The 14195-nt window shown below is 40.3% G+C and overlaps 1 protein-coding gene across 5 annotated transcripts in view; it reads right to left on the bottom strand.

The window, feature by feature from the left end:
• The window catches only part of swap70b (switching B cell complex subunit SWAP70b), a 50503-nt gene extending 39115 nt beyond the window's left edge, over positions 1-11388 (bottom strand). For all 5 annotated transcript variants that reach the window (XR_007449195.1, XR_007449196.1, XR_007449197.1 and 2 more), the window contains exons 1-2: positions 11178-11388; positions 7860-8000 (exon numbers count right to left, since the gene is read on the bottom strand). Coding sequence is in view for 1 of the 5 variants with exons in the window: in XM_049574687.1 (XP_049430644.1) it covers positions 7860-8000; positions 11178-11273 (237 nt within the window). In the remaining 4 variants the exon portion in view is untranslated. The remainder of the gene's footprint in view (positions 1-7859; positions 8001-11177) is intronic.
• Between the last annotated feature and the right edge of the window lie 2807 nt (positions 11389-14195).

The following is a 14195-nucleotide window of genomic DNA, read 5'->3' as shown; positions in this document are numbered from 1 at the left end:
GATTTCTGCGTCTCCAAACCTGCAGAAACATTTACAACTCAGAGAAACTCCACAGAACAAAACTGAAATCAGGAGACAAAGAGCGTCAATAAAAGCAGGTTGGACACCAGTTAGAGAGGACCGTCAGACAGACGAGTCCTCTGAGCAGAGACAGACGAGTCCTCTGAGCAGAGACAGACGAGTCTTCTGACATCATACAAAATGAAAGTCGTTTAAAAATGAGGAAATGGGTAAAAATGTAAACGCTCCAAAGCACAGAATCACCAACACACTCTCTGCAGGTGTCGGTGGGAACGTTTATTCAACCTCTCTGTCACCGTGCTGTGAAACCACGTATCTCCACATGTTGTGATTTCAGGTTAAAGTGAAGGCTGAGAGCGTTTCTCCTCCTCGTGTGACACAAACATTTAAAACTCTTTGTCTGATAAATGCAACATAACAAACTCATGAGAAGTCGACTTCATGGAGATAACAGCAGTTAGTTTTGGTTCGATCTGTCCGTGTATGACTTTAAGATTTTCTGCCTCCTCCTTAATAAACAGTCAGTGTGAACATTACTGTTAAACCATCTGTATGGATAAATATCCTGACAGTCAGTTGCCAGTTTATTAGGTACACCTGCCTGAAACTAAAGCAGTCAATAAACGCTCCAGTCATGCACGTTATATTTTCTAGGTTTTGTTGAAGCCGTGGTGGAGACGTGTTGGTTCAAAGTTGTGGTCATGTTGGAGGCTGATGTTTGAGGCGCTCGGTGTGACGCTCAGCATTTCCACATGTATGCAACAACCACTTTGCCCATTTGTATGATGTATGATCAATAGTGCCATAATGTATGATAATTTGACCATTTTGTGACGCTTACATTTGGTTTAAGTCTCACTTCAGTTAATATCCTGCCGTGACCAGGAGGATAAATATTGATCCTGTGTCTGTGTTTCTAGCCGTCATGCTGGTGCGAGCACGGCTGTCGCTCTCTTTCCTGCTGCTTGATGCTCATTTGAAGAGTTTATACAGGAGAAGCAAAGAGTCATTTACAGACATGTTTGTAAGCAGTGTTCATTTTGACAACTGTTTGAGATTCAGTTTGAGTCGTGAAACCAAAATTCCTCGTAGTCATTTTTATTGTCCAGAGTTTTAGTTGATGAAAATTCAAAACATTTTAGTTTCTGACGTCTTGTCATCAAAAATGAAACGCAGATCTCACCTTACTTTTTAGTATCAGGGTCTATTTTTAGCTCGTCATCGTCTCATTTTCGTCAAGGAAGAAAGGTCAATGACGATTTATTTTTGTCATATTTTTCTCCAATTAAATGAACTGTTTGTACAAATACAGATACTTGATTGTTTCCTGGTGACGACTCAGGTTTGATCATTTTCCTTAAAATACTGTCATTTTAAACCTTTTGTACAAAAAAGCTTAAAGATAACCATAAAGTGCAGCAGACAGTCTTTCATCACTGACGATCCTCTCAGTGTGTGTTGGTGTGTTTATGCAGAGGCTCCGCCCTCTGACTGGAGCTTTTATTGTCTTATTTTCTGCGTTCAGGATGTTTATGGGCGTGCCACCCCCCGCAGCGCTCAGGTGAGGGCGGGGCTTTATGAAAAGGTGTGGACCAGGTGTCAGCCTGTCAGCAGCACCCAGGAGACACAGGGCAGTAAACATGAATATAACGAGGAGAAACACTGAACAAAAGAATCTGAGTCTGCTTTTACTTTCACTTCAGCCGGTGAGTGTTTATGAACAGTGACCGACAGTCATGTGTCTGACACGTTAATATTCCCCGTCTGGTGACGCTGCTGCTGCTGCTGCTGCTGCTCAACTGTTGTGCGTCAGAAACATGAGAAACCTCTCAGTGTGAAACAACAGAGTTCAACAGCACCACAAATTACAGCCTCCACATTATCGCCAAGTTCAGTCATCACCTCTTTAAAACTGTTTAAATACAAGATCGATCTCTGGAAACATCGTTTACACAGACTGACAGTAAAAAGATCAGGCGAGTTATTTATCCTGCAGCGACCTGAAGAAAAGCCGTGAACAATGAGAGCACAACGAGGTGCTGTGTGAATAAAGCAGCTGACGGTCACTCGCTGGTGTTTCAGGGTCACAGACGATCGCTTGTCTCAAATGAAACGTTCCAACAAACCACAAACTGCTGAGTCGTCAGGATTCAACGTGACGACGGCCAAATCAGCAGTCTGCAGCGTGTCAGTGTGTCGAGTCACCGAGAGACGCGATCACACCACGCTGACGCGGCTGTGACCTCACACAAGGTCAAATATCTGCGCTGTGTGTGGTTTTTTTTTTTTTTCTGCTGCGAGCGAAGACAAGGATAACACACACCGAGCCCCTGGCCCCTGACCTGAACCCTCACAACTAAATGCATAACCCCAATCTTTTCCCCTGACCTTGACTGTTAACCCTGACGCTGACCCCAACCCTGGCCCTAACCTGAAATTTACTGTAACCCTAACCCTCAAACAGGCCTGAGAAGAAGTCAAACTGTCCTCACTCTGTTGCTAAAATAAATATGAAGCATGTACACACACACACACACACACACACACACACACACACACACACACACACACACACACTGAGGTTTTCTGTTTTAGACTGAAGGATTTCAGGTTTTCCACATGAACAGCTCGATTCATGTTTAAAATAGGACTCCTGTTGTCCTGCTGTCCCCGTTCTGGTTTCAACACACACACACACACACACACACACAGTTTCCTCATGAGAGCGGGTGGAGTTTCCTCAGGAGTGAGAGCTTTCAATGTTCTGACCGACGCCCTTCTCGCTCCCGTCACCTCCACTTCAATGGGTGGGTGGGGTGGTTGTTTGTGTGTGTGTGTGTGTGTGTGTGTGTGTGTTGGGGGTATGAATGCCTGCCCATGACGTCACGACTCTTTTCCTGAACCTAAATCCAGAGTTTCCTTAAAGAAAGGTGTTTGTTACAGAGTTGATTCGGGCGAACAAACAAACTCAGTCTGAGCTGCTGAATTTATCTCAAACCAACAAAACTTTGATTTAAATTCTAGATCAAATCTCAAAGTTTTCAAATCTCAAAAAGATACCAAATCTGCTGAGCTTCATTTTTGGGGATTGTTTATAAAATGATGGATAAAACATCTAGAAATCAGGAAATCCCTCAAAACACACATCTTAAAAACATCCTACAAAAACTAAGTCCTTCTCCCTCTCTGCTTTGTTTCCCCTCTTATGGATCATTTCATCTTTGTTTTTGTTTTGTTTTTGTCTTTTGTTTTGTTGTTGTTGTTCTTCTTCTTCTCTGTAAAGTGTCTAAGCATCCAAACACGTTCTACATAAATCAAATGTATTATTAGTATCCAGAGTATTTCCACAGAAACATGGAGGATGTTTCCTCCACAGTCATGTAACTGTAATGAATACACTCACAGTGTGTGCTGAGCTGACTGTGTGTGTGTTACTGTGTCTCTCACACACACACTCAGAACTGATGCAACAAGGCGGTTAAACACGTCGCACAACTTTCTTTGATAATGTCATCAGAGCCAGAACGAGGAAGTCAGGAGCTCACGTCAAACATAACAAAGAAACTCTGAAGCTGAGAGTTCATCAATATTTAAAAAAGGCAGATGAATAATTTCTGAGTAAAAAGTTCCACCACTGACCACGACAACAAAACGCTGAAGAGAAGTCAACACTGCATGTTTGATCCACACAGCTCACTGTTCAGATCTGTGTGAGAGGAAAGATTCATCACAAACACTGAGACAGGACTGAAGCAGCTGGTCACAGAGTTAAACTTTAACTTGTGAGATTACTCCATTAAATAAAGACTGAATCCACCTGCAGCTTCACACCACCACAAACAATAACCCTGCTCCTGAAGAGGACGTCTGTCAACAATGAGAAAAACAAACAAATCAGTTTCAACCTGCAGCTGAACAACAGCTCAGATAACTCAGTGTAGAGACGTGACGAGGAGACACGCTGCTGACACGGAGCATAAAGTCCTTAATTTCCCTCTGGATTAATAAAGTATCTCTCTAACAGGCAGACACACAGATACACAACAACAACAGGTTCAGTTTTAAAACCTTTTTACATTTTAAAATTCAACTATAAATTCATTAGAAACAAAATAAAACAGAATAATTTATCATTTCTTTTTGCTTTTCTAGAATGATCCGATCCGTCTAACTCACAATCACAAACATGGAATAACCATTAAAAAAAAAGTTTAAAATCAGTGCCAAATTTGAGAAGATTCCCGAGAGGCTGACTTGAGATATCGGCCTCTAGTTTCGCAGACTGAGCAAGGCGGACCGGGTGTGGCCAGGCGGATTTTGCAAGTTTGGCACACCGTGCGCCTGGCGCAGCTACTCCTCTTTCCCACCTCCGTCCCTCCTACCTGCGCAAGCCGGAAAGAGGGAGGAGAGAAGGTGTGGAGTGGGTTTTACACACATCACACCAATCAAATGAGCCCCTCTCCTCGCCCTTAAATGCGCCGCGCGAGGGCGTAATGAGAGTTTACTCAATTATCTGATGTGAGGGGACAGTTGATATAGAGATACATTTATGTGCTGATTGCAGATAGTTGCATTGAATAGTGGTTTTTGTGGCTATTTATTGCATCGTTAATGTGCCTGATATTCTAGAGACCTGCCTGTGAGGTTTTGGTGACGTGTGCACACTGTCCGCCAGTCAGCCAAACTTCCACTTACACCGGCTGCGCTCCGCCTGCGCTGACAGTAGACCTGGTTTCAGCTGGTGAGCTTTTAGTGCACCTTCGGCGAAGCCTTTTGGCACGAAACTGTCACTGCGCCAAGCTGGATCTGTCGACACCTCCCCCTGCTGCGCCGCCACACCCATCTCAGCGCACCTCAGTCTGCCAAACTACCAAACTGAGCGAGCCTCAGGTTGCGCTGCTCGAAACTAGCTCTACGCGGGGTTCGTCACCCTGCGCCGCGCCGGGAAACTAGAGCCCATCGTGTTCACAACAATAGGACGCACAGACGTATGAACAGACGGAGGGACAACACAAAACATAATGTCTTTGGCCATGGCTATCACTGGCGCAACAGCTGACTGAACTGCTGGACTGAAGATTAAGATGAAAAGTGTTGAGAGAGGACAACTCTGTCTACACGTCCACAACTCTGTCTATGCTAGTGATGCGCTGGCCGACCCGTAACCCGTGGGTCTCACGGGTTACCCGCAGGTCGGGTTGGGTCGGGTCAAGAAGCGTTCACTTTACTGGCGGGTCATTAAAGATTAAATATGTCGGATATAGCCTACTTGTAAATGCATGTTACTGTACGTAACGTAACCTGCGACCTGACGTCACACAAGTGCCAAGCAGCGGCCACAATAAACCAGAATCAATGAAGCGGTGAAGATGGAAGAAGAAGTGAGGGAAAGATTACAGTCGAGAGAGTACAGAGTTAAAAGGAAAGAAGGCCAAGCTGCTAAATCTCATGTTTGGGACAATTTCTGTGAGGTAGTTAGTTCAGCAGACGACAGCAGCATTGGCTACGTGAAGTGCAATTCCTGTGATAAGCTATACAAGCATGAGAGCCACAAGACGGGTACGTAAATAGCGGCGGGGGCGGGTTGTAAAAATAGATGCGGTTGTGCGGGCGGGATGGAGCGGGTCAAATTATTTCATAAATGCGGGACCCGCGGGTTGGAAAAAAACCCGACCTGCGCATCACTAGTCTACACATCCACGACTCTGTCTACACGTCCACGACTCTGACTCCTCCCCCTATCTCTAAGGCTGAGGAGGCTCCATTTTAAATGTCTGTGTTGCTGGAGGGGGGAGGGGCTACACATATATTTGAGACTTTTGAGATCACATGTATTTTTTTTTTTTTTTTTAACACATATTTTCCTGCTTTGTTTAAATGAACGAAATAAAATGTCCACACAGCCTTTGTTTTACAAAACATCTCCGTCCTCACGGGGTCAGTCTGAGGTCTTGTGTCAACAGTACGTCAAACACCAGAGAAGAAGAGTCTGAGCATGTGGAGTGCGTTTATTCTCCTTTTCTTTAACACATCAAACAACAGTAGCTCATTATTTCTTTATAGATCCTTGATGCCTTTTTATTGAACAGCCCGAGGTGCTGTGGTGAAACAGACGCTATGCTGACGAATGTGCGGACGAAGACGTACACAACAAATGTCACAAACCAACAGTTTGCCCTCAAAGCTGTTATTTCTGACACAAACTCATTTCACAAACAAACTAAGGGCATGTGCGAACTGAGGAAATGATGTCACTGTTTACCAAACACTTGGTTTGACGTGCCCACATGGACGCAACGTAACCAGAGTTTAGAAAAATCTGCAACCTGGATTTTCAAAAATCTGTTTTACTGACTGAAAATTCAGCTCGTGGAACAGAGGTCAAAAGTTTGATTTCAAAAACACACAGGGTCACGATCAGAGGTCAAAGGTTCTCCAACCTTCAGGAGAGCCACTGATGACACAAAAGAGTTCCAAACTAGTTGCCACGGTAACAGCCATTCAGCAACTGCTGGTTGTCCATCGTCAGGACGTCGGGCAACAAGAACTCCAAACATCCAGCAGGAATTCTGTCAGAGGTCATCGCTGCTGATGACATCACAACAGCACAGGGCCTTTTTTTCACTTGTCATGAACGAAACACTCAGCTGCCGCATTCGTTTGGCAATCCAGGCCGGTCATTCCTTGTTGGATTTATATGACGGTATGACACGCCTGATCTGAAAGCGTTTCATTGCAACAGTCCGGAAAACATGGCGGCGCGCCGTAAGTTTGTTTTTGTTTGCATGGTTGCTGAGCAACGGAGACTTTGCTGGTTCAAACTACTTTAGGCTACAGTGGGCTTGCACAGACTTTTTTTCCAACACAAATCAACAGTGGAAACAGAAATGCCATTGCAAAGTACTTGTATGATTTTTACAACACAAACGCTTAATTAAACTGCGTATACGAGGACAAATTGAGGACAAATAACTTTCATCGTGACGTCACTTCTACCGACTCAGTCTACCTGGACCTTGCCCGAGATGGATGACGAGACCTCCGGGTAGAACGGGTGTTCTTTTGTACTTTTCCGGACCGGAAACCGTAACAATCCCGGCTCCGGCTACCAATAGAATGCAGCATAACAACACATCAATCAGACGACCTCTGTGACGTGACACCAACGTCTGACAGACAGATTCACTGCGTCATCACACGACCAATCACATTTAAACAGGATCGATATGGAAGAAAAATACACGCAGCCACTAGAATCACTGCCCCGCGGCCGTATGTCTCCACCCACCTGTCAGGTTTCTCTGACAGAACTGACGTCCAGACGTCATTTTGGGAGATGGACCCACACGATCCATGCCTGGTGAGAAGACAGCTCAGGATGTGGTGGTAAGTTTTCATAATCCGTAAATGACCAGACGAAAGATCACGGGCAAGACGAAGGACTTGGGGATGAAAAGACGGGGACACAACTGTGTGTCTCTGTCCTCCTGATAATGTCTCATTGTCGTTATAGAGAGATGTCACGGAGCGGTGACTCACTCTCAAAGACCGTCATGTTTCCTCCGTCACACTGAGAAACCTCACAGACAATAAACCGTCACTGAGGAGTGTGAACCATCTTCCTCATCTTCCTCCAGCTCCTTCATTCCTCATCTATATGTTATTAATCCCAACTCTGTCCACATTACATCTGACCCGTCCCTGAGACTATAATGTCTCCATCATCATCATCATCATCAGACCCACAGACCTCACGTCCTGCCTCAGCTCAGTCTGAAGGATCACCTGTGTTTCAGCAGCAGTGTTCAGTGTGTGTCTGTGGAGAGACTCAGTCTGACCTTATCCAGGATGAACTTGTTGAGGTATGGCATGTAGCCCTGGTTGGAGACCGGACCCTCGTCATCGTCTTTAAAGTGCTCCTCCAGCGCCACGGGGTCGTGTGGGATCTTCATCACTGTACATAAGTTATGGGACAGAACCTGGAACGATGGAGGAGAAAAACATCTTCTATTTAATATCACATCAGTTAGTTCAATTAATACGCTTACTGTTTAGTCCATAAAAAAATAAAACAGAGAAAAATGCCCATCACAAGTTGTCAGAGCTCGAGGAGATGTCTACGTCTTTAAATACCTCCATCAGTCCAACACTCAGACACACTGACAGATATGAAACTGAAACACCAGCACATGTTCACACCTGAGAAGGTGAACAAGAGGAACCGATAATTAATGACTCGTCAAAGTGTTATTATTCTAATCTCCTGAGACCTTCAGCTTTTGTCTGGTTTGCATTTTAATTTCTCAGAGCTCGTTGGGATCAGAAGGGTCTGATGAGTCTAAAAAACTAAACATTGTCTGTGAACATATGGAGAGAGACGGTTTATTTAACAGTCACAGTAGCCATGTTTCCATCAGCCTGTTTAGATCTAGAAGTATCGCATCGGAAAATTATGATGGAAACGCCAAAATTCGAATTAAAATCCCCTGATTCGCCCAAACTAAAATGCGCTCGCTTTTGCCGGGTTTTGGTTGATTTGAAAAAATGTTGATTCGCAAGACGGGGGGTGGAAACAGTTATGTTCGAATTAAGTGTGACGTAGCGCACCTCTCTCCATGGTGATATCCACACTCTGGGTCGGGAAGGCGGTAATGAATTTACAAGCTGGTTGCCAACCGCCAGAAAACGTAGAAGAAGAAGAATGCGAGACTTGTTTTGTTTCCGGTTCTGCGGAAAACTCGTGTGAGTTCGTAGTTTTCACCAAAGTCCATACATTTAACGGAAACACACAGGATTCATATTTCTTTAAATGCGCATTTCCCAGTGATTTGAATCACTTTTGGATGGAAACACAGCTAGTGTGTAATAAACTGTTCATTTCAATACCTGAACATCGTTGTGCAGAAACTAGATTACAAACAATCCAGCATTTGTTCAATGTGGTATAACTCTGGGGGTCAGAGGTCAACGTTCAAGTCTAAAACATCATCTTGACGCCTGAACACGGCTGAGCAAAAACTAAACTGTGATTTGTTCATTTTATAGAAATGTTCCTTGCTCTGTTCTCCAAACTAGAAACGTCCTTTTGTCTCAGCTGGTTGGTCTGTGTGAAACGCTGTGATGATAAAGTCTCAAACAAACAACTTCATCAGCAGCAGCGTCTTATCTTGTTAGTGTTGCTGACACTGGTCAAATTTGTGTCGTATCAAACTACAAACTTTATAAGTCATAAATAATCAAGTTGGCACCATCAACTGTGATCAGCTTTTGTCCATTTGTGTTTCTGATTGGCCTCAGGAGGTTCAATGAATGAATCAGGATGTGAAAATTTATGTTCTATTTTTTCTCCGAAAGAGTGAAACAACTTGCTGACTCTGAAGAAGCACTGAGACAGTTCAGGAGAAGTGTTGTGTTTGAGGAACTGATTCTTTTCCAAGAAATCGAGGATAAAGTCGACCCTGAGAGCGCATGATGCAGCAGGGGTTAAAACAATCAAGACATTATGTCCTTTTCATAGATTTAGACACAAAAACACTGGATGCACCCTGCCTCCTGAACGCTCTCATCACACTCCACAGCCCAAAGTTTGGAACACAGCGAGCTGCAACTAACAATAATTTTAATGATCACTTCATGTAGTGAAGATTTTCTCTGTGAATCAACGACTCATTTATTTATAACGTCAGAAAACAGCAAAAGAGTCCAAAGTGATGCCTCCAGGTGCCTGAACGTGTCCGACCAACAGTCTAAAACCCAGATATATTCAGTTTATGATCATATCAGACAAGCTCACTGTTAAAAATATCCACGTTTGAACATTTGGACATTTGACAAGCTGTAACCAACAATTTTTGGCAGTGATGAAAACTGTTGGCCTTCAAAGTTAAAAGTTGAATTAATCACCAGAGGCGCTCTGACTGACTGTTTTCAGTCAGCTGAGTTTCACCTGACTGAGCACAGAGAGGTTTCAGGAGGCATCGTCCGTCGCTATGGACGAAGGATCGAACTTACATATCACATCTTTGTCAAAGTGCATGTGTAAATGACTGTATCTGAGTTATTTCACATCAGTCTGGCTCAACATGTCTCTGCATCACGTCAGGAAACACTTTGTCAATCAGAGAAAAAACACTTCTTCAACACAACGTGTGATTTCATGTGTTTCTCTGGAGGATGTGTTGTAAGCAACACAACGGCTGTTCTGATGCAGGAGTTTCACCTCTTTCAACACACAAAATACGTCACAGAGCAGCGACGTGTTCGTAAATGTGTCCTGGTCTGTGTGACGTAAACGTGTCCTGGTCTGTGTGACGTAAACGTGTCCTGGTCTGTGTGACGTAAACGTTTTATGTATTTTCACTTGCTGTAAACCAGCTGTCCTCCAGGGACAAAATAAATGTAATTTTAATCAGTTACTGAGAAAAATAACTAAGTTACAGTTACAGTTTTGGTGATTACAGATAAGTAACGTGAATATTTTCGTTTCAGTAAAAAGTTTATATGAAGAATAAAACATTAGTTCTGTTTCTGTACATGTGTTCACCACGCTGCAGTGTTCTTCACTTTCCAGCTTCATTGGAAAGTTTTTGTCAGTAAAGTCATCAAATGTAACTCGTTACATTACTTTGATGAAGTAACTAGTAATCTGTGACATTTCTTAAACACTGATTACACAGTAAAACACTCAGTGACATTTTTCTGCTTTTTAAAGAACATTTTCCAGATTATATTCACGTCTCTGTTCCTCACTAACATGTGGAGTATCAGTACTCGAGTAAATGATCTGAATACTTGTCCCACTGCCGTTCACCCTGTTGAGTTAAATCAGCTCCTGCTGCTGTTTCCTGTTTTCATACAAATGTTTCTGGTTTTAATGTGAAAATCAAATGATAATATTTCAGAAACAACGGACAGGTTCTTATTGCTCCTCTGTGTGTACTTTAGATGTGTAGTTTTCCTCTCCTCAGTGTGGGAACACGCAGGTGCGTCTGTGCCGCAGTTTGTGCGCAAACACAAGCTGCGCTGTTTTTACACCAAGGAAAAAAACACAAAACAAAACAATGAACGATGAACCAGAAAGTTCCCAGAGCAGAGGGACAGTTTCCTGTTGGACCAAACACCGACTCAGACTGAGAGGAGAATAAAACTAAAGTTACCTTGAGCTGAGATTTGGAGACTTTGCCGCTCTTGTCCACATCCAGAGCTGTGAACGCGTGCCAGATGGATTTCAACAGTTCGTCCCGCAGAGACATGATGTCCAGATTCAGCTCCTGTCCTCTTTAATCCGTCTGTCTTTAACTCTTCTTCTTCTTCTTCTTCTTCTTCTTCTTCTTCTTCTTCTTCTTCCTCTCTGACGGGCTCAACTCTGCTGGACGAGATGAGGAAAAGTCACATGACCCGCTGTCACTGTGCGCGTGCTGCTGCGTGTTCGTGCGTGTTTCTGACTATAGAGCTGCAGCACCGCTCAGCGACACAACCACACAACACCATGAGGATGAGGATGATGATGATGATGGTGATGGGGGTCTCTCAGTTTTCTCTCACTTTTACTTTTAATAGAGTTACTTTTATCTTATTACACTTCTACATACTTTATCATAAGTAACGTATTGATGCAGGGCCTTTATTTGTAACGGAGTATTTGTACAGTGTGGTATTAGTACTTGAACTTAAGTTAACATTTTAAAGAAGAGGGAAATCCATAAAATTTAACAAATATATTTTCACAAAATTTTATTCTGTGATACGATAATAATCTTTTTTTAATGTTTTTTATGACATAATATGCAGTGACACGCATCACATCATAAAACACAGTACTATGGAATTTTTATAGCATACTGACATTTTCTTTTTTTAGGGGCATTTTCAACCTTTAATGGATAGGACAGGCAGGGGGGGGCGCTGCGGTACATGGGGCGCCTGCTCTCTAAGCCACCGACGCCCATACTGATATTTTCTATAGTATTTTTAAAGTCATACTTAAATATGACACTTTTTGTGAAATTTTTATGACAACCTAAACTACAGTGTCTTTATGGCACATTTTTAATGGCTGACATAACTATGACATTTCTATGGTATACTAATCTGTGACAATATTTTAGGTTTTGGATTTTTAACAAGCATTTTTATAACATTCCAATCTGACTGATTTTTTGTTCATTTCATCTTTTTAGGCATGTTTATGGTATTTTTAATGGTATTTCTAATAGCATACTATACTGTGACTTTTTTTAATGAAATTTTGATGACATACTATACTATGACATTTTTTATAAAATTTTGAAGACATACTATACTATGACATTTTATATGAAATTTTGACATCATACTATACTATGACATTTTTTATAAAATTTTGAAGACATACTATACTATGACATTTTCTATGAAATTTTGACGACATACTATACTATGACATTTTTTATAAAATTTTGAAGACATACTATACTATGACATTTTATATGAAATTTTGACATCATACTATGACATTTTTTATAAAATTTTGAAGACATGCTATATTATGACATTTTTCATGAGGTTTTGACAACATACTATACTATGACATTTTATATGAAATTTTGACATCATACTATACTATGACATTTTTTATAAAATTTTGACATCATACTATGACATTTTTTATAAAATTTTGAAGACATACTATACTATGACATTTTATATGAAATTTTGACATCATACTATACTATGACATTTTTTATAAAATTTTGACGACATACTATACTATGACATTTTATATGAAATTTTGACATCATACTATGACATTTTTTATAAAATTTTGAAGACATACTATATTATGACATTTTTCATGAGGTTTTGACAACATACTATACTATGACATTTTATATGAAATTTTGACATCATACTATACTATGACATTTTCTATGAAATTTTGACGACATACTATATTATGACATTTTTCATGAGGTTTTGACGACATGCTATATTATGACATTTTTTATGACATTTTGACATCATACTATACCATGAGATTTTTAATGAAATTTTGACGTCATGCTATACTATGACATTTTTAATTAAATTTTGATGACATACTGTACTATGAAATTTTCATGAAATTTTGACAACATACTATACTATGACATTTTTCATGAAATTTTGAGGACATACTATACTATGAAATTTGTATGAAATTTTGACTTCATGCTATACTATGACATTTTAATGAAATTTTGACCACATGCTATACTATGACATTTTTAATTAAATTTTTACGACATACTATACTATGACATTTTCTATGAAATTTTGACATCATACTATACTATGACATTTTTTATGAAATTTTGACAACATACTATACTATGACATTTTTCATGAAATTTTGACGACGTACTATACTGACATTTTTCATGAAATTTTGACAACATACTATACTATGACATTTTTCATGAAATTTTGACGACGTACTATATTATGACATTTTTAATGAAATTCTGAAGACATACTATACTATGACATTTTTCATGAAATTTTGACATCATACTATACTATGACATTTTTTATAAAATTTTGAAGACATACTGTACTATGACATTTTTCATGAGGTTTTGACGACATGCTATATTATGACATTTTTTATGACATTTTGACAACATACTATACTATGACATTTTATATGAAATTTTGACATCATACTATACTATGACATTTTTTATAAAATTTTGAAGACATACTATACTATGACATTTTCTATGAAATTTTGACAACATACTATACTATGACATTTTCTATGAAATTTTGACATCATACTATACTATGACATTTTTTATAAAATTTTGAAGACATACTATACTATGACATTTTATATGAAATTTTGACATCATACTATACTATGACATTTTTTATAAAATTTTGAAGACATACTATACTATGACATTTTCTATGACATTTTGACAACATACTATACTATGACATTTTCTATGAAATTTTGACGACATACTATACTATGACATTTTTTATGAAATGTTGACGACATACTGACATTTTCTATGAAATTTTGACGACATACTATACTATGACATTTTTCATGAAATTTTGACGACGTACTATACTATGACATTTTTACGAAATTTTGACATCATACTATGACATTTTTTATGAAATTTTGACAACATACTGTACTATGA

The sequence above is a fragment of the Epinephelus fuscoguttatus genome, linkage group LG4, assembly GCF_011397635.1.
Source record: "Epinephelus fuscoguttatus linkage group LG4, E.fuscoguttatus.final_Chr_v1".
In the NCBI taxonomy this organism is placed as follows: Eukaryota; Metazoa; Chordata; class Actinopteri; order Perciformes; family Serranidae; genus Epinephelus; species Epinephelus fuscoguttatus.
The sequence above is the reverse complement of the archived record's forward strand: the minus strand, read 5'-3'. Positions and strand labels throughout refer to the sequence as shown.